The sequence below is a fragment of the Leptopilina boulardi genome, unplaced genomic scaffold (assembly GCF_019393585.1).
Source record: "Leptopilina boulardi isolate dan_hultmark-lab unplaced genomic scaffold, ZJU_Lbou_2.1 LbouV2_261, whole genome shotgun sequence".
Classification (NCBI taxonomy): domain Eukaryota; kingdom Metazoa; phylum Arthropoda; class Insecta; order Hymenoptera; family Figitidae; genus Leptopilina; species Leptopilina boulardi.
The window spans coordinates 12,023-36,874 of NW_026137820.1; the positions used below are offsets into that span (position 1 = coordinate 12,023).

A 24,852-nucleotide genomic window follows, 5' to 3' on the forward strand; every position below is an offset into this window, starting at 1 on the left:
AAATATTAATATTTCATAAAATCCGTAAGTATTTCGCTAGATAATTATATCACATACAAAATAAAAAAACTAAGACAATCGATTGAAATTTGTGGCAGCTAGAGTGCCCACCGATTTTTCAAATGAAGTTTTGAGAAAAACGCGTTTAAAGTTTTCTTAACAGTTTGGTCCTAATTAATAATGAGTGAATTAAAAATTATCTCTAATGAGCTACGCCGGGTCCTCTTAATTACTTGCATGTTTTTTATAAAAGAAATTTTAATGTTATAGCATAGTATATTAAATAGTGTACATTAATAATTTTTAATGTTAATAAATTAATATATCTTCTTACAGTTAACGCCAATCATAATGCATTTACGCAGTAAGGATGTCAAATCAAAAAATTTTATAAATTTTGAAAATATAAATGAACAATCTTTTGAAGTTAGAAAGGTATCCGGGAAAAATAGAGCTTTATTTAATAAAATGTTTATTGCAAAAGGAGATATTGTTATCGAATATGTCGGAGAATTAATAAAATCATCCGCAGTAATGAAAGAGCGAGAAAAAATCTATATTAAAGAGTCGTTAGGTTCCTACGTATTAGACTTTATGTTTAATAATAAAAAACATTTTATAGATGCAACCAAAGAAACAAAAGATAAAGGGCGTCTAATGAACCATTCTATTTGCCCAAATGTAAAACCTTTTTTGAAGATAATAAATGAGACACCGAGAATTTTTTTTAAGGCTCTAAAAGATATAAAACCTGGTACCGAACTCACGTGGAACTATGGTGAAAAACGTCAAGAAATTTTACAGTTGTGCACTTGGTTAAAAGAAGATAATGAGAAAAAAGGTAATTTCGCAACCTGTAATAATTGAAGAGTGTGCTAAAACAAAGTATTCAACTGTCGGAAGGACACTTTAAGTTTTAAAAATAAATATTTATAACAAAAGTAATTTTATGCATTAAAATGATTCTAAGTATAATACTTATAAAAATACGAATATTGTTCTCAATCGGACATAATTTACGGTAGCACAGAATAGAGTTTAAAAAATCAAATTTTATTTACGTGTTGGTAACCTAAAAAATAGTAAATGAATGTTTTGTTTTAGAGTATCCTTCTTTTACAAATTTTAAATATTTTTCATTATAATGAACAATAATTTATAAGTAATAATTTAAACAATTTATTAAAATAACATTTCTTTAAAAATCATGATCATAAATAAATCGCACTCGGATAATTGAAGTAAGAAATATTATTTATATTATTTTAAATGTTCTTTTACAATAGAATAACAACGTGATACGTAAAAAATTAATAGATAATTATTAGCTAGATAACATATTCAAATGGATTTGTTGGTACTATTAATTGACTAGTTAAAATTAACCATTTTTTCTGTATAAGAAATTTTTTTATCTTTCTATAAAAGATTAAAATTAAATAATTAAAATTTTTAGTATATTTTTTTAAATATTATTTTATACTTTAATTATATTTACAACTTTGTATTCATTCATTATTATTATTATTACTATTTTCTATTCAATTAGGATAATAGAAATTTTTATTAATCTACAATTTATTTAAATTTAAATTTATTACGTAGGTAGTAATGCAGTATTTTTCAAAGTCACTCGAAAATTAAACTATATACAATTTAACTAGAACTGTAACGCTACGGCCAACAAGTTTCCGGATACTTTAAGTATATGAAAACTATTTACTTTCTGTACAGTTACAATGCAGTTGCACTATATTTTAAGTGAAAAAAATTCACTGTGTAATTGAACTATTCTGAAACTGGTTACAATAAATGTAACGCTACGATCAACGAGTTTATTATTTTGTAAATGAAAATCTTACCTTCAAAGCGGGTAACTTCGGACAGTTTTTGATGTTTTTCTTTACTATCTTTTATGAAAAAAAATCTAGGGACTTGAAGATAAGAATGTACAATCGTTAGGGTCTTGTGTATTGATAGGTGTAATTAAAAAATTTAGATCAAAAATTTTTCTTTGAAATGAAAAACAAGTGTCCGAAGTTAGCCTTCAAGGGCGGGTAACTTAGGACATTGAATAATTTTTTCCGTAATTCAAAAGTATTTAAGATAATTATATTATTAAAGTATTTTTGTTTTAATAATAAACCATTACAAAGCTCTCAGACTATTTTCTATAATTTTTTACAAAAATAAATAAAATAAATCAATTAAAATAAATTAATAGTAGATACATTTGAATTTTTAATTGATCGCTCAATTTACTTTCGGGAACATTGTATTTTTCGGATTCTTTTCGAATGCTCAATAATTTCTCCTCACCCCCAAAAAGGTTTCTTAAATTGTGTTGTCAGAATAATGACACTAATTATGATTTTTTCCAACTACGTTACATATTCGTCCCGTGTCCGAAGTTACCCCACAAAATTACATTTCGTTAAATAAAACACAACTAGGAAATATTCTATGACTCTAGGTTATTGAAATCACTGTAAATTTTATGTCCATGAATAGTAAATCAAATTTTTAAAAAAGAAATAAAACTTACTTTATATATGGGGTAAAATTCCTGTTGCGTACTAAGTGAAAAAAAAGTTGATCGAATCGGGCTGTAACTTGCACATAGTTTAGCCCTAGGGTTGAGTACTTTAACTACGAAGTATTTTTAGGTTTTTAAAAAACTTTAGGAGAGGGATGATTGTTTTTGAAATATTTTACCAATGAATTTTTAAAGACTTGTAACTTTTAAACAGAAAGATAAAAAAATTTTGACCTTTATGTTTTCGAAAGGTTTTCTCCTGCTCTTTCGAATGGTGCAAAAGTTTTTCAAAAAATTCGAATTTTGACCTTTCTTTTTGGGTCAAACCATTATATTTCGAATAAAGTCGTTGCTGACTAATTTTTAAAAATTATAATACTTTGCAGGAATGATTTTGAAGTTATCAAAATCACGAAATGAAAAGAATTTTATTAAAAATTTAATTATTTATTGTAAAATATGAATTTAAAGTATGCGAGGTGCTGAAAACTGTCAACTTTTTAGCTATTACAAAATATGCAAAAAAAACATAGAATTTACCATAAAAATAAAAAAAAATATTGGAATTTATTAAGAATGAATAAATTTATCATTATCAATTGATATACTTAATTAAAGATGTGAAATAACATATAAAATATGATTTTCAAGTGCACCTGTCAAATAACCTAATTTGGCGTTTTTTGTTCATTAATTATAAAAAATAGGAAACATTAAATTAAATAAAAATTTACCAAATATGAAGTTCTTGTTATAAACATTTAGAATTTTTTTGCACTATTCTTCTTTTTTCTTCATAAGTATAAAAAAATTTTTAAATAAAATAGCCACTTTGTTCATTTTCACTATTTTTGAAAGTCAATAACTTTCTTGCAGAAAAATGAAAAAACATGGGGTTTCGAAAATTATTTAACCTTCGCTTGACAAGATGCCCACCCAGGGTGGGCCAGACAAATTGAAATTGCCATATCTTCTAAAGTTTTGCCTTAATTGAATCGCGATTTTAAGTCACTGAACAAAATCTTAAGAACTTTCAAAAAATGTAAAAACAAATTTTTAAAAAAAATTTCTTCTTGATTATTTATAACTTTTATCAATGTATGTACGGAGATAACCGGGATAATTCAGATATTTTTTTAATTCTATTTTACAAAAAGACTTGAAATCATGCAGACTTTTCACTGTGAGTGTTTTATGATGTCAAATAATAGATATAAAAAATATTATATTGCATTTTTCATTTGTTTAAACAATTTATTGTTATTATTTATTAACTTTCTTTGTTCTGCACCTAGAAAGATGCAGTTTTTTTTCTAAGTTTGCAATTTATCAAGCCGAATATAATAAAAGATAGATTTGACGTAAAATTATTAATTCAGCAATTGTTTAAACAATTTATTGTTGTTATTTACTAACTTTTTTTGTACAGCACCTGGAAAGTTGCCGTTTTTTTCTAATTTTGCAACTCATCAAGCCGAATATAATAAAAGATAGATTTGATGTAAAATTGTAAATTCAACAATTGTTTAAACAATTGTTAAATTAGTAAATTTATGTCAAATCTGTCTGGCTATATTATATTCGGTTTGATAAATTGCAAAATTAGGAAAAAACTGCATCTTTCTAGGTACCCCTGCTAAAAATAAAATCAGAAATCAGTCTCAAAACGTCAGAAATCCTGACGTTTTGAGACTATTTTGATGTTCTGTGATGCTGCTGACTAATTCTGACTTAAATAGTTTTTATGGGCCTGACGTTTTCTAAAAAGTGACGATTTCTCACTACGTTTTATTTTTTTTATAAAAAGGGTTCCAAGAGAGGTACCAAGGCCACTCAAACCCACCATATAACTCTATTATATTATATATTCCCTTTTTCCAACAGAAGGGTCCTTTCGAGGGTCCATCAGGTTTTATGACATTTTAATGCAAAATAAAAAATTATTTAAATTTAAATAAATATTTTTTTAAATGTTATATTTGTAATTTATAGATTTTAACGATTCCAATGATATAAAACATTATGTAAAAACTCTAAAATTACATAATGATTATACAATAAATACTCCATTAATTAAAATTAATTCTCAATAATTTAAAAATATTTGCAAAAAATTTTATATCGTTGTAATTGTATTAACATGTACATTACGAATATAATATTTAAAAATCATTTTTTTCAAATGCAACAATTTTTAATTTTGCAATGAAAAGCCATAAAACCATAAAAGATCCTTCTGGCCTATACTTTTCTTTTTGTCCTTTTCTAACGTACATATAATATATATGGAATCAAGTTTGTAAGACAAGGACAGAAAAGGGAAGGCGTCAATGACTACGACTATACTTTTAAAGTCCCTACTTCAAATTTGTATTTATTATTTTACAGTAAGCTAGTTTCCTTACATTTAGTTATAAGAAAGCAACATATGTTGAAAACCTATTCTTACCATTGTGTTAACTCTATATATATATATATATTTGAAAAAAATTAGAAATCGCTGGCTATTTCACATAAAAGTTTATTTTTTTACAACTATAGATGAGCAAAAACATTCTGGTCTCTTGTAAAATAGAATATATGAATTGATCGCTCAATCAATCTCTGAGCGAATTTGATCCAGTTTCCACTAAATATAAATTTGATTTGAACCAAATATTACATCTAATTATAGTGCAGTATGCTAAAAAGAGAAATTAAAATTAGTAATTATTTAGTTGATTTGTGGAAGAATTATGTTAAATTGAATTTTAATAATATAGTAATTAATATATGCATATTAATTAATTCTTATCATTATAATTAATTATAATAGTGATGAATGTGCTAAAACGTGAGCGAAAAACCTGATAAAATTCGCTCAGAGTTTACTTGAGACAATCCGGCAGTATCTTATTATTCTAGACTATTTTATTTGTATATTACACATATTCTTTTAAGTTCGAATTCAAATAATATTTACATACGAATTTTTTGTTTAATTAAATATTTGCTGAAGCAAATTTTATTAATTGAATACATTAATATATGATAATTGGACTACAAATGTTTTTTGATCAATATAACAATATACCTATTTTAACTTTACTTGTTAATTTTTAAAAATTATAAAATTTTTTAAAAATAATAATAATAATTATCAACAAAATATGTTGATAAAATTGAAAAAAAGTAATAAGATCTTCTATTTTCATAAAACCGTATTCTATTTTTAAGATCTCAGTTAGGTTAGTTTAGCTCAGGGGTTAGGTATTCGGTTTGCGTTCGTTAGGTTGTGAGTTCGATTCCCTGCGTTTGCGAGATTTTCTTCGATAGGAGTAAATAAATATAATAAATTGTAAAAATAATAATTAAGAATGTGTAACGTAAAGATAAAAAAATGTTGTACGATAATTTATTTTTTTAATGATAAAATATTGATTTTTTTTAATTTTTAAATATTTGTAGTCAGAATTCATGAGAAGTAAGTCAGGAATCTTCAAAACTATTTTATAGAAAGAAATGTCATTTAACATCACAAATAGTCACAGGGTTTAATGATTTATGGTATGGCAAAAAAAAGGGTCTCCGACCCTCATAAAAAATCTGACTACTATTGACGATTCTTTGACTAAACCTCACTTATTGTGGTGTTCTGTGACTGCAATCGTAACAAAAACAGTCTCAAAACGTCAGAGATCCTGACTAATTTTTTGACGTTTTGTGATTTTATTTTTAGCAGGGACACTACAAGAAAGTTAATAAATAACAACAATAAATTGTTTAAACAATCGTTTGAATACTAAATTCATATAAAATCTTCATGTTTATTATGTTGAGCTTGTTAAGTTGCAAAATTAGAAAAAAATTGCAACTTTCTTGGAACATTATAAAGAAAGTTAATAAATAGCAACAATTATTTGTTTAAACAATTGGTTAAATAGTAAATTCATATAAAATCTTTGTGTTTGTTACAAACTATCGTAACGAAATTATAAATAAAAGATAAATAAAATGATAATAAATAATTTTCAAGAATAATTGAAAATTATTTAAGAATAAAATCTCCAAGTCGATGCCACAATGTATATAGGCATGTAATTTGAATCCCCGATAATCGCGCGCGTTGAGTGATACTCCACACACACAGTCTTATATTCTCGTTGCTTCTAAAAATGTATCTATGACTATGATATTATAATATAACTTTGTTAAACTGTTATATTATAATATATTATTTTATTCTATCTTATGTTATATTATTCTATATTATGATTTATACTATATTATATTATGCTATATTATAAACTATATTAATTATCTAATACCAATATTCAAGCTTGAATATTATAAATATATGCATGAAAAATATAATATAGTGTACTTACCTTATATAAAGATACTAAAATATTATTATAAATAAAACAATTATACTTTACTCATTTTTATTAATAATTTGCAGTAATTAATTAATTAACAATATGCAAATTATTGTTAATTCATGATTTTTTTTATTAATAATGATAAATCGTATTATTATCATTGTTAATTACATTTACTAAAATTAATATTAATAATTAATCATAATTATTATTATAAACAATTGGATATATTACCAATACTATTTTTCTACTTATTAGAATCATCATTATCAAATATTATTTCAAAGAATATGCATTGTATATGCACGTATGCGTGTGCATTATTTTTATCGTGTGTACGTGTGTTCATAGTATGCCAAAGTGATATGCATATATATGTGTATACATTGTTTGGTTGCACATTTCTACGCATATTATAGTAACCAACAATAATGTGATTATTATATTGTAATTATTATATTTACGAAAATGTATTATTTTATAAGAAGGGAGAAGAATCGCATATGTCAATTCTATCTATCTTTCTCTCTCTTTCTCACGCGTTCAGGTGCAATGAGTCTCGCAGCGTGGATGCGGTACACACAGACACGGACTCCCCATAGCCTGCGTAACGCATATGTGTGAGGCGCTTGAGGAGTATCGCGCGATGCAAACACTGCCTTCCTTCCCCTATTCTTTTCCTTATAATACCTTCAAATTAAAAAAAAAGGAAATAAAGATACAATAATTGTTGATAGCTTAAATTGGAACATGTCACATTTTCCAAACACATATAAACTCGCAACAATTAAGATTTTATTTTAAGAGGGTCAATTTTGTAAAAAAAAACAAAATGCATATAAAAAAAAAAGAGAAGAAAATTTTTGAGACATGTATGTCGTGCATATATGTGTACTAAGGTAAATGTACGTGTGTATGCGTAAAATGTATATGCATATATAAAAAGGAAAATAGTTTCATTTTTAATATGAAAACGATAATCTGTGCAGAACTATGACCGCTCTGGAATTCAACAAAGGTTGCGAGTTATACTTTATTAAAAACACACATATACACTTACACATATGGAGATGTGCAGTTCCAATAGTGTCAACAGAGAAAAGAATAACAAGAATCATGGGTTCTGAGAATATCGATGGACGATGATCTAAGTTTTCTTATCGATACCCCTGAAACCCCCAGAATCCTTCTACCCCTGATTCACTAATCCCACTAAGTGCATCTCGCGATGCTCTTTATAAGCAGAAGCTCATAGGGCCTCATTGCCTATTCGTCTTCAGTCAATCACTTAGTACGTGTTACTGATTTTTGCATTATTTCTTTAAAAAGTGAACTTAGAGTTTAAACTGTGGAGAAAGCTCAATAATATACCTGCTGAATCACGATAGATTTTCGTTGAGCCAGGTAAATTAACAGCAGTGCTTAAATTTCTAAAATTAAAATTGCTGAATCACGATAGATTTTCGTTGAGCCAGGTAAATTAACAGCAGTGCTTAAATTTCTAAAATTAAAATTGCTGAATCACGATAGATTTTCGTTGAGCCAATTTTTAATTTTAAGAATAAAGCCCGTCTGCGAGCTGGCTCCAATTTAAATTCTATTTTCTTTGGGCGGACGTAAAATTAAATCGAACCTTGAACCGGCTGAGTCCCAATCGGTTGATCAGTACAGTGAGAAATTATTTGATAAATTATTTATAATTTATTAAATAATTTTTTGTTCTTAAAACCGGACAGTCCGTACGGATTGTACCTGCGCCGCTTGTGTCTGATAGGGTACCGGTACCGCGTTTCGAGACGCGGAAATACGCATAACACCTTTCTTTCGTTTTGCCCGTTGATTGTGTGACGAGATCGCGAGAATTCTCCCTTCTCAACAAGCTCTCTCGACGGTAGTGTGTAAGAGAAATCTAGCCGTAAGTAATAAAAAAACTGTATCGTTCCAAAAACATTATTCTTTACAAAAGAAAGCATATAATGTGTAATTTTTGCAATTTTTACTTTGATTTTTAATAAATTTTTGTAAACTAAAATTCCAATTGTTCTATTCAATCAAATAGACCTTTTTATTTGTGCTGTCAAAAATAGTGTGGATTTTCATCTCAAAGCTAAGAAACATTATTTACGATCTAAAGATTAAATTGGCAGTTTCGTCTTCTATCGGCGATATAATTAATCAAACCCACATTAAAAATAAACATTATTAAGTTGAATGTTCATTTTGACTTTTTAATGGCAACTTGGTTCCTCCGGCGAATAGAAAATTTTAAATAATTGTTCAAAATTATAAAAATTAATAAATTAATTTTCTCGTTCGTAACAGTGTTATTATGTTGTGCTTGTTAAGTTGCAAAATTAGAAAAAAATTGCAATTTTCTAGGAATATTATGAAGAATGTTAATAAATAGCAACAATTATTTGTTTAAACAATTTATAATAATAGTTGTTGCAAATTGAATTATATATTTTATTTTATTTATAACCTTTGAATTAATAACTACGAAGAAAAGGTAACAAATTTATAAAATTCTTCTACTGTCGTATGTATATTTGAAAAAGTTATGAATTATTAATAATAAATTGTTTAAACAAATAAAAAATCAACAAAACATTAATAAAATATATTATTTGGTAACATATAACAATTTTGGAAATAAACTGAATGATTCTAAGTTTTTATTGCAATATACAAAGAAGAAAACATTTGGCCCACCCTGGGTGGGATCTTGTCAACCGTGTATATAAAAAGTATCCAGTCCGGCGAAGGTTAAATACACACTAAATATACATTCACTAAAAATTTCGCGTTGGTCTTGAAGCGATTTTCGAAGATAAAGCGGATTAAAAATTTCGTATTTTTAAAGTTAACATAATTATTATTATTATAATTATAATAATTATTATTATTTAAAGTTAACATAATTCCGCATCCAACGAGCCCTTTATGAAGTATTTTAGATAAGTGGATTGTTAATAAAAACAATTGGTTAACATTGCAATTGTTTATAAAAAATCCTCTAATCCAAAGTAGTTCAAATAGGGCTTGTTGCATACGAAATTACGTCAGCTTTCAGTTCGTAGCTACAGTTTTTGAAAAATCCTAACAATTCTTCGTGGTTAAAGTACTCGCTCCTAGGGCTAAACTATGTGCAAGTTACAGCCCGATCCGATCAACTATTTTTTTTACTTAGTACGCTACAGGAATTTTACCCCATATATTCGATTAAATGCAGGTTTTTTTCATAAAGTGCAATAACCTCCAAAAATTTTTTTCTACCAAATTAATTTTTTGTTTTGAATTTATTTCAGTATTTCATAATCTGTCACACTATATTTCTTGGATTTTCAATAAAATAAAGTAAATGCTAACTCCTTCTGAAAACTATTAGATAGAAGAGAAATTCAAAATATTTTCAAAAATTTACGAGTGTCTGGATTTAGCCTGCAGTCCGAAGTTACCCGCTTTGACGGTACTTATTAAGAATGTTGAAATAAATGAGCAGTTAAATTTCATCTAAATGCTTTTTAAAACTTTCTTTGAAAATACAATAACTAATTTAAGAAATATTTCAATCATTTAATTTTTAAATTATTCAAGAGACATCACAGAAACAATACTTTTAAAAAAACTTAATAATAAAATAAACTCTTAAGTATAAAATTAGTTTGGTCAAGTTTTCGAGTTTTTCTTCTTAAATGGAAAATATTTCCGGAGATCAAAGTAAATGGTTAAAAATTTATTTTTTAATTATAGAGTTAAATATGTGTAGATTTAGATAAATAAATAAAAATAGAGGTAATAATTAAATTTGTTTATACATATATAGGAATATATGTATTAATATTTTACCGAGTGATAAATTCTGTTATACTAAATTTGTTTATCTTTTTCTCCTTTTTTTCAAATTGTGGCCTGTGAAAATTTTTTGTGTTAATGGGAAAATTGTGCCAGCCAGCAGAGTTTCGTTACCTCGATATGGCTTTTCTTATTTTTTTGAAAATTAAACCCCACAGATGGGGTAATGGGAGAATATGCATTTTTTTAGAAAACATTTTTATTGCAAACTTACTTTTTTGTTGTAAATTTCTAATCAATTATAATTTAAGATATATAACAAAAGGAGTAAAAAATGCCGAAAACAATATTTTATTATAGGTAATGATAAATTAGTTTTTATAATGATTGTCTTTAAGGGGCTCCAATTCCTCCACCTTCCCCTATAATGTGATAATTAACATAGTAAATATTACGTATTTTTTAGATTCAAATGTACAGAAGAACAAATTAATAAAGTTTTTATCCAAAAATTCATCAAGTGATAATACGAATGTCATGTTGCCTACGAAATTAAACCCTGATGTCAAGTTAAAAATATGTATAGCAGTAACTTCTGAAAAGAAAAAATCTTCCATGAATGAGGTCAACATTGACATAACTTCTGAAGCCGAGAATTGTTCATCTCTATCAGAATTTTCAAGCCCTCCAAATAGCGGAGCGTCTGAAATTTTAGACTTTGTAGGTAGCAGTTGGGACAAAGACACATTCGATGAGACTTTTAAAGATGTCGATAAAGAGACTTTAAATAATTGTAGTCATGAATGTCAATTACATCAATTGGAAAATTCGATTCAGAAAGAGTTTAATATAGATGATGGTAAGTTCTCTTATATTACATAATCATAAATATCTATATTGTAAAAAACGCTCAGAAGTAATTTTAAGAGTGTCTCCTTGTGTTTCGCATACATAGAAATTACATAAGGTTTTAATATCCAATCAGCACAAAAACCTTTGACAAATTCTACTTAAATTTTCACTTATTCATATTTACAGGGACGCATGAGTAAACATTAAATTTAATTTTTTTAAATTATGAATTAATAGAATTTTATTCTGTAGAATATTATTTCTGCAGAATAATAAGGTCAGTTGGGGTAAATGGGGACAAAACCGATATTTTTCACAAATTACGTAAGTTTCTTCCTTTAAAAGGTAATATTTGCTGGTTTATTTTTTTTAAGTTGTTATTTACAATCCCAGGATTAATTGTATGCAGGAGAAAAAAATTTAGATAAGCTTTAAACGCATGAAACTGACTGTCCCCATTATCCCTAAAATTTAGAAAATTTCATAAAATTCGGGGTAAATGGGGATAGCATAGTTTCTAAGAAAGTTTTAAGAAAAAAGTTTCCTTAAGTATATTACTGTATTAAGGGTTGAAAAAACTTGAAAAAAAGTTGTAGTAGATATATAATAGTTGTACCAATTGAAATTTTTTTATTTTTGTTGTCATTTCGACAAAAATTAATTAGCTGGAAATTCAATTTTATTAAATCTCAATTTATGCGCAACGTTGTTTCGTGCAGTATTAATTTTGCAAATTAATAATTTAAAAAAATGTTAATTATGCAGAAAGAATAAAAAAAAGAATATTAATTTAACAAAATATTCATCTGTTCGAATATTAATTATATAGAAAATGTAAATGGTGGAAAAGCAATTTAACATAACTGCTTTGAAGCTAAATTTAAAATTAACCTAACAAAATTTTTTATAATTTCTGATTAGACATATTTAAAAATCGAGCCAAAATATTTATGTGAAATTGATTTTCGACTATTTGCATTTTCTGTAAAATTACTATTCTTTTTGTATGATTAAGAGTATTTTGAATTAACTAGTCTGCACAATTAACTTTGCGAAACAACGTTTCGCAAAAATTATGATTTAAGTAAAGGCACCACCCACAATTTTGACCTACTATAAATTATTAAACGAGGTTATATTTTCTTTCTTGGATTATTTGTGTCCTAAAAACCTAAGGTGGTAAAAGAAAATTTATTTTAAATTTTAATTTAACGATTAAAAATACTTAAAATTGTGGTAGAAGATACATATTTGATGGGAAAGTGCAATGATGTTTTAACTCATATTTTCCTTTTTTTGAGAAAATTAAAAACTTTTTTAAATCTACGCGGGATTCATATTAAAACTTTTAATAAGTGTAATTCACTGCTTTTATTACAAATTTTTTAAACATTTGGTGCAAATATAAAGTATATATCAGATTTTCTTCTGAATAGTACAAGAACCGATAGTGCACTTATCTCTATAGAATAGAACCACGGTACCAGTAGAACTCTGTTTACCAAAAAATAGTATAAACATTGTATACTCACATATATAGATACATTAATTTTCGGCAGAGTAGAAATAATATTTTGTAGTATAAAAAAATTAATTTTTTTTAATAATATTTTTAGGAAAACTATAACTCAGATCTTCTCTTCTAAAAAGTTAGAGTACCAGTAGTGCACTTATCTTTGTAGAACTATGGTACCAGTAAAACTGTCTTTGTAGAACTATGGTACCAGTAAAACTGTTTACCAAAAAATTGTGCAAAAATTATATACTCACATATATAGATATATTAAATTTTGATAGCGTGAAGAAATATTTAAAACTATTAACCCCTTCACAGTCTAGTGTAAAAATCGTTTGTGGGCTCAAAACAGTCTAAATGAAATTTCTAGAAAATATATCATCGTATTAAAGATTTTTTAAAACGCTAAATCCAAATTTGAGGTGAGATTTAAAAAATTAAAAATGGATACATATGGGCCATGGATATAAAGTTGCATGACTTTTTTCTGTCTATATATGGGCCATGGACTGTCAAGGGGTTCAATATAAATTTTATTTATTAATAATTTAGGAAAACTATAAATCAGATTTTCTCTGCTAAATGTACGAGTACCGATAGTGCACTTATCTCTACAGAACCACGGTACCAATAAAACTCTGTTTAACAAAAAATAATAATAACATTATATATATACACTACCGTCGGGAATTATGCTACCTCTGCTTTTTCAGTGACTATAAAACAGTTTAAATCTTCAGAAATATTAAAACTAAGATTTTTTCTGTTTATTTTCTAGAAGCTAATATAAATCTGAAAGAAATTACAACTTGACCAACAGTATATGTTAATTTTTCAATTAGATATCTAATAAAATCCCAATTTTCTTTGTTTTTACTATTTTTTATATTTCTCTGTAAAAAATTAATATTTTTCAACGTTCTTAGACTCATTAGAATAGTATTATGTTATACACTTGAAATTATTAAAAACAATTCATGTCCACATTCTTTCCTACAGCATGCAAACCGTGAAAATTGGGTCAAAAAAATCAAAAACTTACGATTAATATTTAAATGACAAAAAGTAATCTGTAAAATACGTAAATCTGAAATTTACTTAAGGTGAAGTGACACTTTTGAGGTCTCTTTTGAACCTGTTTTTCATGAATTTTTTTAAAACACAGGAATAAAGTAAACAAAATTTGGTTTCGATGACTTTATTTGTTAACTTTTTAAGTTTACGAGAAATATATTTATACTTTTAAAAAGTTTCAATTTGTTGCCTATAGAGGGCGCCAAAGTTGGTCTCGTTTCTCTATAGGGCAAATTGGTGGGCAAGATTCTGGTCAGACCGTTTAACATAAGACAAAAGTTTAAAGTATTTCTGAGTCTGTGATAGATTTAGCTTTATAGTACGTAGGATATTTTAAAAATATTATTTTTGTGGATTTGTCAGTTTTAAGAAAAAAGTCGATATTTAGAGCGAAATTTTTTCAAAAAATTTATTGACAAAAACTTTGAGTGAAAATCAGTCAAATATTACTGATTCAAATAGCTAGAATTTAGCGACTGATTTGAGACCAGTGACTTTTTCACTGATTCAAATTTAGAGAGTACCCTATCAATTTTTTCTAAAAATTTCAAATTAAAATTCTTTACAAACTTATTCAGTGCTAGAAACGGACGTTAAACCCATTACATTTGTATAAAGTTATTCATTCATTTAAATATTTTCAAAATTTTCAATTACAAATCACCTGAAATTTAATTATTTCTACGAATCTTATAATTATTGTAGATCTTCCAATATTCAATTATTTAAAAAAAAATTCAATATTGACTGAAATTAAAAAAAAATTTCATCAATTAATAAAAATTTCAATTTAAAACAAAACTTGATGTATTTGTCAAAAATTATTTTTTAAACATTTTTTGATAAATTATAAACATTTCGTCTTGTGCAGCTTCATTCAAAGATAAATTAAAAAATAACTTTTAATTAATTTTTGACAAAATATATGATTTATTTCTGTGGTGACAAATACATTGATAAATATTTTAATTTTTTAGTTCGGATAATAATCTTTGAAATCATATTTTTCTAGACTGTTTAATTAGTTGCATTTTTAAAAATTTTCAAAACATCCCGCCAAACAATAGTGCATGGAATACAATCTACAGAACACAATTGAAAACGATTGAATATAATAAGAAAGTCAATCGTCCTCCATTGTAAGAACACGATTAAGAAACACGATTGGGGACAATAGAAATTTCTTTTCTATTGTTTTCAATCGTTTTCAATCGATTTTTGCTAGAAGGGATAGAACTACGGTATTACTAAGAATTGAAAATTAATTACAAAATATTATTTAAAGAAAGACCATTCAATTTCACATCGAATTGCTCATGTGTATTACATAAAACACTTGGAGCGGCGTGACGGCGCGCGTGTAATCAATTGTTTCTATCTCAAAAACTATAAAAGATCCCACTCTGAAAATTACATATTTTGTAGGAAATTAGTCAAGCTTTCTATTGAGACAATTAAAAAAAAAAATTTTAAATACTTTTTTGAGATATACGTAAATTAACTATAAATCAGGTCTTCTGTTCTAAAAATTTCAAGTGCCGATAGTGCACTTATAGCTGTAAAAACACGCTACCAGTAAAACGCTTATTCTCGAAGTATCGTCATCGCTGTTTTGGGGTACAAAAAAATCTCAATTTTTTTTGTTCAAAGCTAAACCAAAATTCTAATCTTTATAGAAAAATATTTCATACTATACAGGGTGTCCAATTTTAATCTATCAGGCGAAATAACTTTTAATCAGTTGATTTTACAAAAAAATGTTTCAGACAAAAGTTATTGTGTTCAGAGGGGGACATCCAGTGACCAAAATGAATTTGACCAGAATTTGACCAAAATGACCTAAATTAGGTCATTTCAGGGTCAAGTCATTTTTTTTAAATGGAACCACCTACTTTTCAGGCCGGAAATCAATAGAGCAGAAAGTTCCACGTCGAAATCGTTGATGCACTTTTTTCCGATAGGTCGACCTATTTAGGACAAATAGGTCATTTATTTTTTTTTGTATTAGGGGGAATAACTTTAAACTAATTAATTTTACGAAAACATGTTTCAGTCAAAAGTTGTTGTGCTTGAAGGGGAGTATTCAGTGATGACCTTCAATTTGTCCTAAATGACCTTCATTAGGTCATTTCAATATCAACTCATTTTTTTAATGCAACCATCTACTTTTCATGCTACAAATCGGAAGAGCAGGAAATTCCCCGTTGAAATCGTCCAAGTACATTTTTCGACAGGTCGACCTATTCAGGTCAAATAGGTCATAATCAATTTGACCTACAATGCCTTGGTTAGGTCTAGTCTAGGTTAAATAATTTTTCATGAAGAAAGATCAAGTTTTTATGCAAGGAATCGTCAGGGCAAGAATTTTGGTCAAATTCAATTTTACCACTGGATGTCCCCCTCTGAACACAATAACTTTTGTCTGAAACATTTTTTTTGTAAAATCAACTGATTAAAAGTTATTTCGCCTGATAGATTAAAATTGGACACCCTGTATAGTCTTGTTGTGGAGATCTTTCTAAAAATTTTCTCAAATTTTTATTACAAAAATTTTTTTATCTGAGTTATTTAATCTCAAAATTTGTACCATAATTACTTTACGGTCAGAACAATTGTAACAATTCTGTGCGAGACTTTTTTTATATTTATTAATATTATATATACGCGGGTTCGACTCACGCGATTATTGAAGAGACATTAAAATTTTCATATATTCACTACAGATAGTTAGAATAGAGAATAAATTTTTTTAAAATTATTTGTATTGCTGATCACGAATTTGAAATAAATTAAAAAACTCCAATTAACAAATGAAATACAGCGGGTACATTTTTGGAAAGTCGAATCATTCTTGTTGAAATTTCTTATTTGAGGTTTTTTTATTTTCAAACAAGATGTTCATTACATGACCATTTAGCTTCCTCATCATTATACACTTATATTCAAGATTAAAAGAAGTATTACAACTAAAATAGCGATCAATTTTATAAATTTTTCTAAAATGTAAACTTTATATACATCAATCATTTCCTTTTTATGTCAGAAATACAATTTTGACAAGAATTAATTAAAATTTCTATATAAGAAAAAGTTATTTTAAAAAATACAATAAAGGATTTTTTTAAATGAAAAAATTATGTAATCTATAGATTTTACTAAAATATGAACTTTACATAGGTTAATTGATTCGTTTTAATGCAAGAAATGAGTTTTTTTACCAAACAAATTAAATTTACAATGAAAAAAATTTTTTGAAAAAAATATTAAAAATTTTGAAAAAATTATAAAAAAAAGTTGTGAATATATTCGAAAATCCTTGTATCAGATTTTAAGTATTAATGACTGCATTAACCATACAAAATTTCAGGCCAATCCGTCAAAATATTTCTGAGATAATTTGTAGACAATATTTTGTGATATACACATACATCTGGACATTTGCTCAGAACTTCAAATATATTAATTCTGGATGAGAAAGAGTCCATGTAACCTTCTTTTGAAATATTGAAAATTGTCACGAATGCAAAGCTTTCTCATGAGGTAGCAAAATTGTTTATTTTTAATATAAGTTGCCTCTAGGAGTTTCTATTTATAAAATAAGATCTTAAATAATAAAGCAAAATAATTTCGTTTTTTAAAACAAGTTCAATTTAATTTACATTATTAAGAGGCATATAACTGGACACTTAGAGTACTTAACTACTATTTAAACAATTCAAAAGACAACAAAATTGATTTCAGAAATGTACTTTAAAAATGCCATGCAAACTTTCAGCTTACTAAACTACAATTGCAATCACAATTTTTTTTTGATAATTTTTGATCAGTCAAATTTAAAAATCGAGCAAAAAATCTGTGAAATTAATTTTCGACCATTTGCATTTTCTATACGATTCATATTATTTTTGCATGATTAAGAGTATTTTGAATTCTAGCCATTGAATCTTTGCCTTAATCAAAATTCTGTAAAATTGTAATTTTTGTTATAAATTTTCGGAGGTTTATGAAAATTCACGGTTTTCCCGGTTTTGGATAGTCTAATATTATTTATTAGCCCCCATGGTTAAAATATCGGATAATTAAAGGTTTTCGTACGCGCCTATGGGATTTAAGTAGAGGCACCATCCCTAATTTTGACCTACTATAAATTATTAAACGAGGTTATATTTTCTTTCTTGCATCATTTGTGTCCTAAAAACATTAGGTAGCCAAAAAAAGAAAGCTTTATTTTTTGACCATTTCAGCATTTTATTTTTTATAAATTAATTGTTGAAAATCAATAAGAGGGATTCTGCGATTAAAAATACTTTAAATTACATGGAAAAAAATGTCGTTGAAAAATAGTCAATTATGACTGAAAACATTTTTTTTTAATAAAGTTACAATGAATTTAATTTTTTTAAATATAAAAACTGAATTCAACGGTCACTCCGAGTCAGGTTTAAAATAAAACAATTTTTTACTTTTCGAATGCGCAGCTACACTCTTCAGAAACTAAAAATTTATTAAATAATTATTATTAATGGACGTTACATATTGATTTTTGTAATAATTGTTATAAAAATTATATAAAACTTAATTACCGGAGAACAATGAGTCTAAAAGTCTATGTCATAGTAGTTTTGATTTTACACTGGTAAAGTAAATATAAAATTTTTTCGAAGTAGATAGAATCTGCTGTGAAGAGATGAATAAACTAACAATAAGAGAGATGTCAAGGTATATCAAATTAGATAGAAGAGCTACGAATATTTTTTTTCATTTAGAAATTAAATATAATAATAATAACTGAGATTTTGTATATCCTTTTTTTTTATTATAATAAATTCATTTATTTATTTAATTTGTTTAAGTCAAAATTGACGTTTTTCTAAAAATTAAGGGGAGGGTATAGTGTTTTAGCTTTTTTTCTTTAATTTTTTTTAATTTACACTGTTTCCAGATTATTTTGTAAAAATTGGAAGCAGATCGGAACAAAACTGACAGAGATGGGAGAGTATAGTCCCGAGGAGAAACTTAAATAGGGAAATCGTAAGGGCCTTGTAATATTTCCCTATTACTTGTATGATTCTGATGTAGAAAAATGCGGATTTATGATTAGGCCCAGAGGTTTCTTGTGTCGCTTGATTTTTTATAAAAATGATTCATAGTACCCAATAGTGAGAACCCTACAAGAACCCTACGACCGTCTTTCGATTACTTTCAACTTACTATCATTTTTATTGAATGATAATTTAAGGTTATATTATTTATTGTAAATAGTAGAAAATTTGGACCAGTATCATTTTAACACGCAACTTACAATTAAGATTTTTATATTGTGCTACCAGGAATATTGTTATTTTGTGCATGTGCTGAAATCAAATAGTTAGTCTAATAATTAATAAATTACTTTAGTAAGGTTCACAACGTTTCTAATCAACGATTTAGAAGAACAAATATTTTTCTATTTAAATGTTTACATATTTTTGCATAAAAACTATTTTACTTAATTTTTCGATCAATAATTTGTAAAAGAGAAAATTATAAACAAAATATTTTATTGTTTTTGTCAAGAAAATATTTAAAATCTCACCTTAATGTTTTTTTGATATATACTCTTTTTTATTTATAAAATTATGACTGTCATATATATTTATTAAGGAACAAAAATAACATTATAAGTGTAGGGCTTAAAAAAAGAGCAGCAAATAGAATAATATGATTAATTAAAATCAATTTTTGGCGGGAAAACATTTTCTGTTTGTTTTTGTGATTTCACATATAAATATATTCTGCGCAGATTTTGACAACTCAAAAATAGTAAAAGGTTTTGTTATCATGTGCCAGAGTATATTAATAATTTTTTTAAAAAATTGTATTTTTGGGATTAAAATATTTTAAATAGTTAATATATGGTAATATATTAACGTTTAATAAAATAATTTTTGTATTACAAAAACATCATACAAAATAATTTCTCAAAGTTCAAGGAGATTTTACCATTAAATAAGACATTTTTATTTTTTAATATCTTCGAATTGATTGCTGCATATTTAAAATTATTTTCACATTTTTAATAATTTAAATTCATTATATTTTCTAATGAATTATATAAACTACAAATTTTCTTTTTACAGTTTAATTATATTTTTTATAAAGAATAATATAGTAATATAACCTGAAATTATAATTAATGAAAAATTGAAAGTTAAATAAAAGTTAAATTGGAAGTTCTCAAAGGGCAATCGAAGGGTTCTTGTTATTCTTCTCACTATTAACCATTAAAACTAATTTTTGAGAAAGACAAGCGTCACCAAAAACGTCAGGACCTAACCAGAATTCTGCATTTTTCCCTATCAGAAAATTACCAAATTTTAGTTTTCGATAAGGAAACTTAGGGAAACTTCTCCACGGGGTCAATTCGGTGTAAAAAGGCATATTTTGTGAATTTCTTTTGACGCCCTGATTAAAAAAAGTGTATAATTATCCTATGACTATTTTGAAAATGTAAAAAATAAGGAGTTGTACTCCAGCATTGTTACGGAGTTGTGCCTCACATGATATTTAACAGTTTTTGATTCTAATAAGCACTCTCTATTTTTATTTCAAATTATTTCTATGTAATTAGAATGTCTTATGCAATTTAAATATTGTTCTTTAGTGAAATGAGACTTTTTACATCTGTATTCACTGTAAATGAAATTATTTACCTAGTTTAAGTCAATTATTTTTAAAATAATTTAATTTTATCTAAATTATTAAAAATTAAGATTTTAATGTTATATCTATTACTTTATTTCATATAAATTATCTTACTTTTTCTTTCATATTTTAAATAAAGAATATTTTAAAAAATATATTTTTTTCTTTAATTTTCAACGGTGGAACACAACTCTTCACTGTTTTTTAAAAGTCATAAAACTAGTTTTTTCGAAAAACAAGCAAAATGTATATTTCCGGTTTGAATTTTAATTAATCGATCATGCCAAATGTTGTGTTTGAACGTGTACTAAAAGTTCTATACTATTATAAATAAATACATAAATATTTAACAAAAATTATTTTAGAAAAGTTTGCACAAATATTTTTAAAAAAGTTTTAAATATAAACGCTCCTCATGGAGGAAAAAAGCAAAAAACGAAATGAAAATTTGTCTTGATAATCGAAAATTTGGTTGATCGAGCTCTAGATAAACGGGATTTTACTGTAATGGAATAGTTAAAAAAATTGAATCTTAATTTTGATTGAAAATCAAAACCCGGAGCACAACTCACCACTCTTCCCTACATCATTTGAAGGATATTTGTTTAAAATTTCGAAGTAATATCTGAAGAAGGAATGGATAGGCACTCAAAATCTACAGCGCAAATCCTATAGAAATTTCGAAATAATCTTTCTCCACATAAATGTCGAGATAACGCTGAAGAGTTTTTTCATTATTCTTCATTTTACAATAACAAATGTGTTGCCATTTTACAACAAAAATCGATTTTTTGTCTTCAAAGTGGTACTAAAAATACAAAAATAGATAAAAAAAGAAAACTCGATAACGTTATCTCAGGATACTCATCAGCTAACAAACAAATTTGTGTTTTTGATTTAGAATGATCCAGCTACAATTTATGATGAACACGCAAAACAGTTTTTTTCGAGCTGTCTTTGAAAATCGAGTGCCAATCTGTTCTTTTTCCAGATATTACTTTGAAATTACCCAATATTCTTCAAATGATATATTTTCAAAAAATTTGATAAATACACTTCCTCAAACCAGAGCGTTTAAAAAAAATTCACAAAAACATGCCTTTTTAAACCGTATTAACTATACTTTCCTATAAAGAAAAAAATCTTTTAAGTGTTCTAACTTTTTCTTTAATTGGGATATTTAATTTTTCCTTTTTTATCGTAAAAAAGATTCCATTTTTCTTTAAAAATTAGGTACAGAAATAAAAACACATAATGACAGCCATTTTACTAAAAATCTTATAATTTAAATCATTATTATTACAATTTCACAAAATCAACAATAAAGCTTTCAAATTTCCTGACATTTCTATAACATTAAAAATTTTTCCTACAAAAATTTTATTAAATTAAATTAATTATTAGAGAAAACTAATAATTTCAAGTTAGAAAATTTTTTACAAGTATAATTTACTGCTTTTACTGTAGAAAAAATTTTTTTAAACATTTGGTGCAATTATAAAGTATTTAATTTAAAAGCATAATAGTGTGTTTTTTAAAAACAGTTTTAAAGTATAGGGATAGCACAGAAAAGAGACTATTTCTGTCTTATTCTATCTGATGACCTGTTTGCATATCTAACTTTATTTTGCTTAGACCTTTATACGTTAACTAAGGGAAAATGCACAATAGATTCGCAAAAGTTGTTTAAGAACGAGATAAATGAGGTAAAAAAGGACATATATATAAATTTGTGTCCCTTTCTATCTCATAAACCACGTTCGCGTTGTTGTAGAAACACCTTTATATGCGTCTATCCCACTATTCTAGTCTTCTCAGTAATGTTATATTTCGGACGTTCTACTTTAATACACAGAATATACACGTTCCCAACCCTGCAATCGACATAGAGAATATAATTGCTGCTTGATACTCCTCGCTATTCGTGATAAAAAATGTATCATCTAATAAAAATTAACGATCGATATAAAGTGATTAATAATTCCGTTGTCTTATCAATTAAAAAAAACAAAATAATTCTTCGGAATAAAAATGTGCACTACATGGTCGAGTTAATTGCTTCTAATAGTAAGTAAAAAAATTAAATATTTTCTTACAAAAAGTACAAGTACCGATAGTGCACTTTTAGCTATAGGACGCCGGTACCGATATAACTGTGTTTACGAAAAACAGAATAAACTTTTAAAATATTGACATATACAGGTGCGTTAACTTTTGAAGTAGAAGTAATGTTTTAAAGTATTAAAAAACGTTTTTTTAAAATAATTAATCTTTTGAGGAAAACTATAAATTAGATCTTTTTAAAAAAGTTTGAGTACCGATAGTGCACTTATAACTATATAACCGTGGTACCAGTAATACTCTGTTTACCAAAAAATAGTTCTAACAATATATACATACATATATGGAAATATTAAATTTAAATAGTGGAGAAATAATGTTTTAAATTATTAAAAAAATATAATTTTATTTTAAAAGAAAATGAATGTTTTTAGGAAAATTATAAATCAGATCTTCTCTTCTAAAAAGTAAGAGTACCAATAGTGCACTCTTAGCTATTAGACCACGGTACCGTTATGACTGTGTTTAGGAAAAACAGAATAAACTTTTTAAACAGTGACATATACAGGTGCGTTAAATTTTGAAGTAGAAGTAATGTTTTAAAGTATTAAAAAACGTTTTTTTAAAATAATTAATCTTTTGAGGACAACTATAAATTAGATTTCATTTAAAAAGTTTGAGTACCGATAGTGCACTTATAGCTATATAACCATGATACCAGTAAGACTCGGTTTACCAAAAAATAGTTCTAACATTATAAACATACATATATGGAAATATTAAATTTAGATAGAGCAGAAATAATCTTTTAAATTATTAAAAAAAATATATTTTTATTTTAATCGAAAATGAATGTTTTTAGGAAAATTATAAATCAGATCTTCTCTTCTAAAAAGTAAGAGTACCAATAGTGCACTCTTAGCTATTGGACCACGGTACCGTTATGACTGTGTTTAGGAAAAACAGAATAAACTTTTTAAATAGTGACGTTAAATTTTGAAGTAGAAGTAATGTTTTAAAGTATTAAAAATCATGTTTTTTAAAAATAATTAATCTTTTGAGGACAACTATAAATTAGTTATCTTTTAAAAATTTTGAGTACCGATAGTGCACTTATAGCTATATAACCGTGGTACCAGTAAGACTCTGTTTACCAAAAAATAGTTCTAACATTATATACATACATATATGGAAATATTAAATTTAGATATAGCAGAAATAATCTTTTAAATTATTAAAAAAAATATATTTTTATTTTAATCGAAAATGAATGTTTTTAGGAAAATTATAAATCAGATCTTCTCTTCTAAAAAGTAAGAGTACCAATAGTGCACTCTTAGCTATTGGACCACGGTACCGTTATGACTGTGTTTAGGAAAAACAGAATAAACTTTTTAAATAGTGACATATACAGGTGCGTTAAATTTTGAAGTAGAAGTAATGTTTTAAAGTATTAAAAATCATGTTTTTTAAAAATAATTAATCTTTTGAGGACAACTATAAATTAGTTATCTTTTAAAAATTTTGAGTACCGATAGTGCACTTATAGCTATATAACCGTGGTACCAGTAAGACTCTGTTTACCAAAAAATAGTTCTAACATTATATACATACATATATGGAAATATTAAATTTAGATAGAGCAGAAATAATCTTTTAAATTATTAAAAAAAATATATTTTTATTTTAATCGAAAATTAATGTTTTTAGGAAAATTATAAATCAGATCTTCTCTTCTAAAAAGTAAGAGTACCAATAGTGCACTCTTAGCTATTGGACCACGGTACCGTTATGACTGTGTTTAGGAAAAACAGAATAAACTTTTTAAATAGTGACATATACAGGTGCGTTAAATTTTGAAGTAGAAGTAATGTTTTAAAGTATTAAAAATCATGTTTTTTAAAAATAATTAATCTTTTGAGGACAACTATAAATTAGTTATCTTTTAAAAATTTTGAGTACCGATAGTGCAC

At 26.0% G+C, this 24,852-nt stretch overlaps 1 protein-coding gene across 1 annotated transcript in view; it reads left to right on the forward strand.

The window, feature by feature from the left end:
* The first annotated feature begins 468 nt into the window (after positions 1 to 468).
* The window catches only part of LOC127281033 (uncharacterized), a 34,976-nt gene continuing 10,592 nt past the window's right edge, over positions 469 to 24,852 (forward strand). The window contains exons 1-2 of the mRNA XM_051304517.1: positions 469 to 841; positions 11,159 to 11,551. Of these exons, the coding sequence (XP_051160474.1) occupies positions 469 to 841; positions 11,159 to 11,551 (766 nt within the window). The remainder of the gene's footprint in view (positions 842 to 11,158; positions 11,552 to 24,852) is intronic.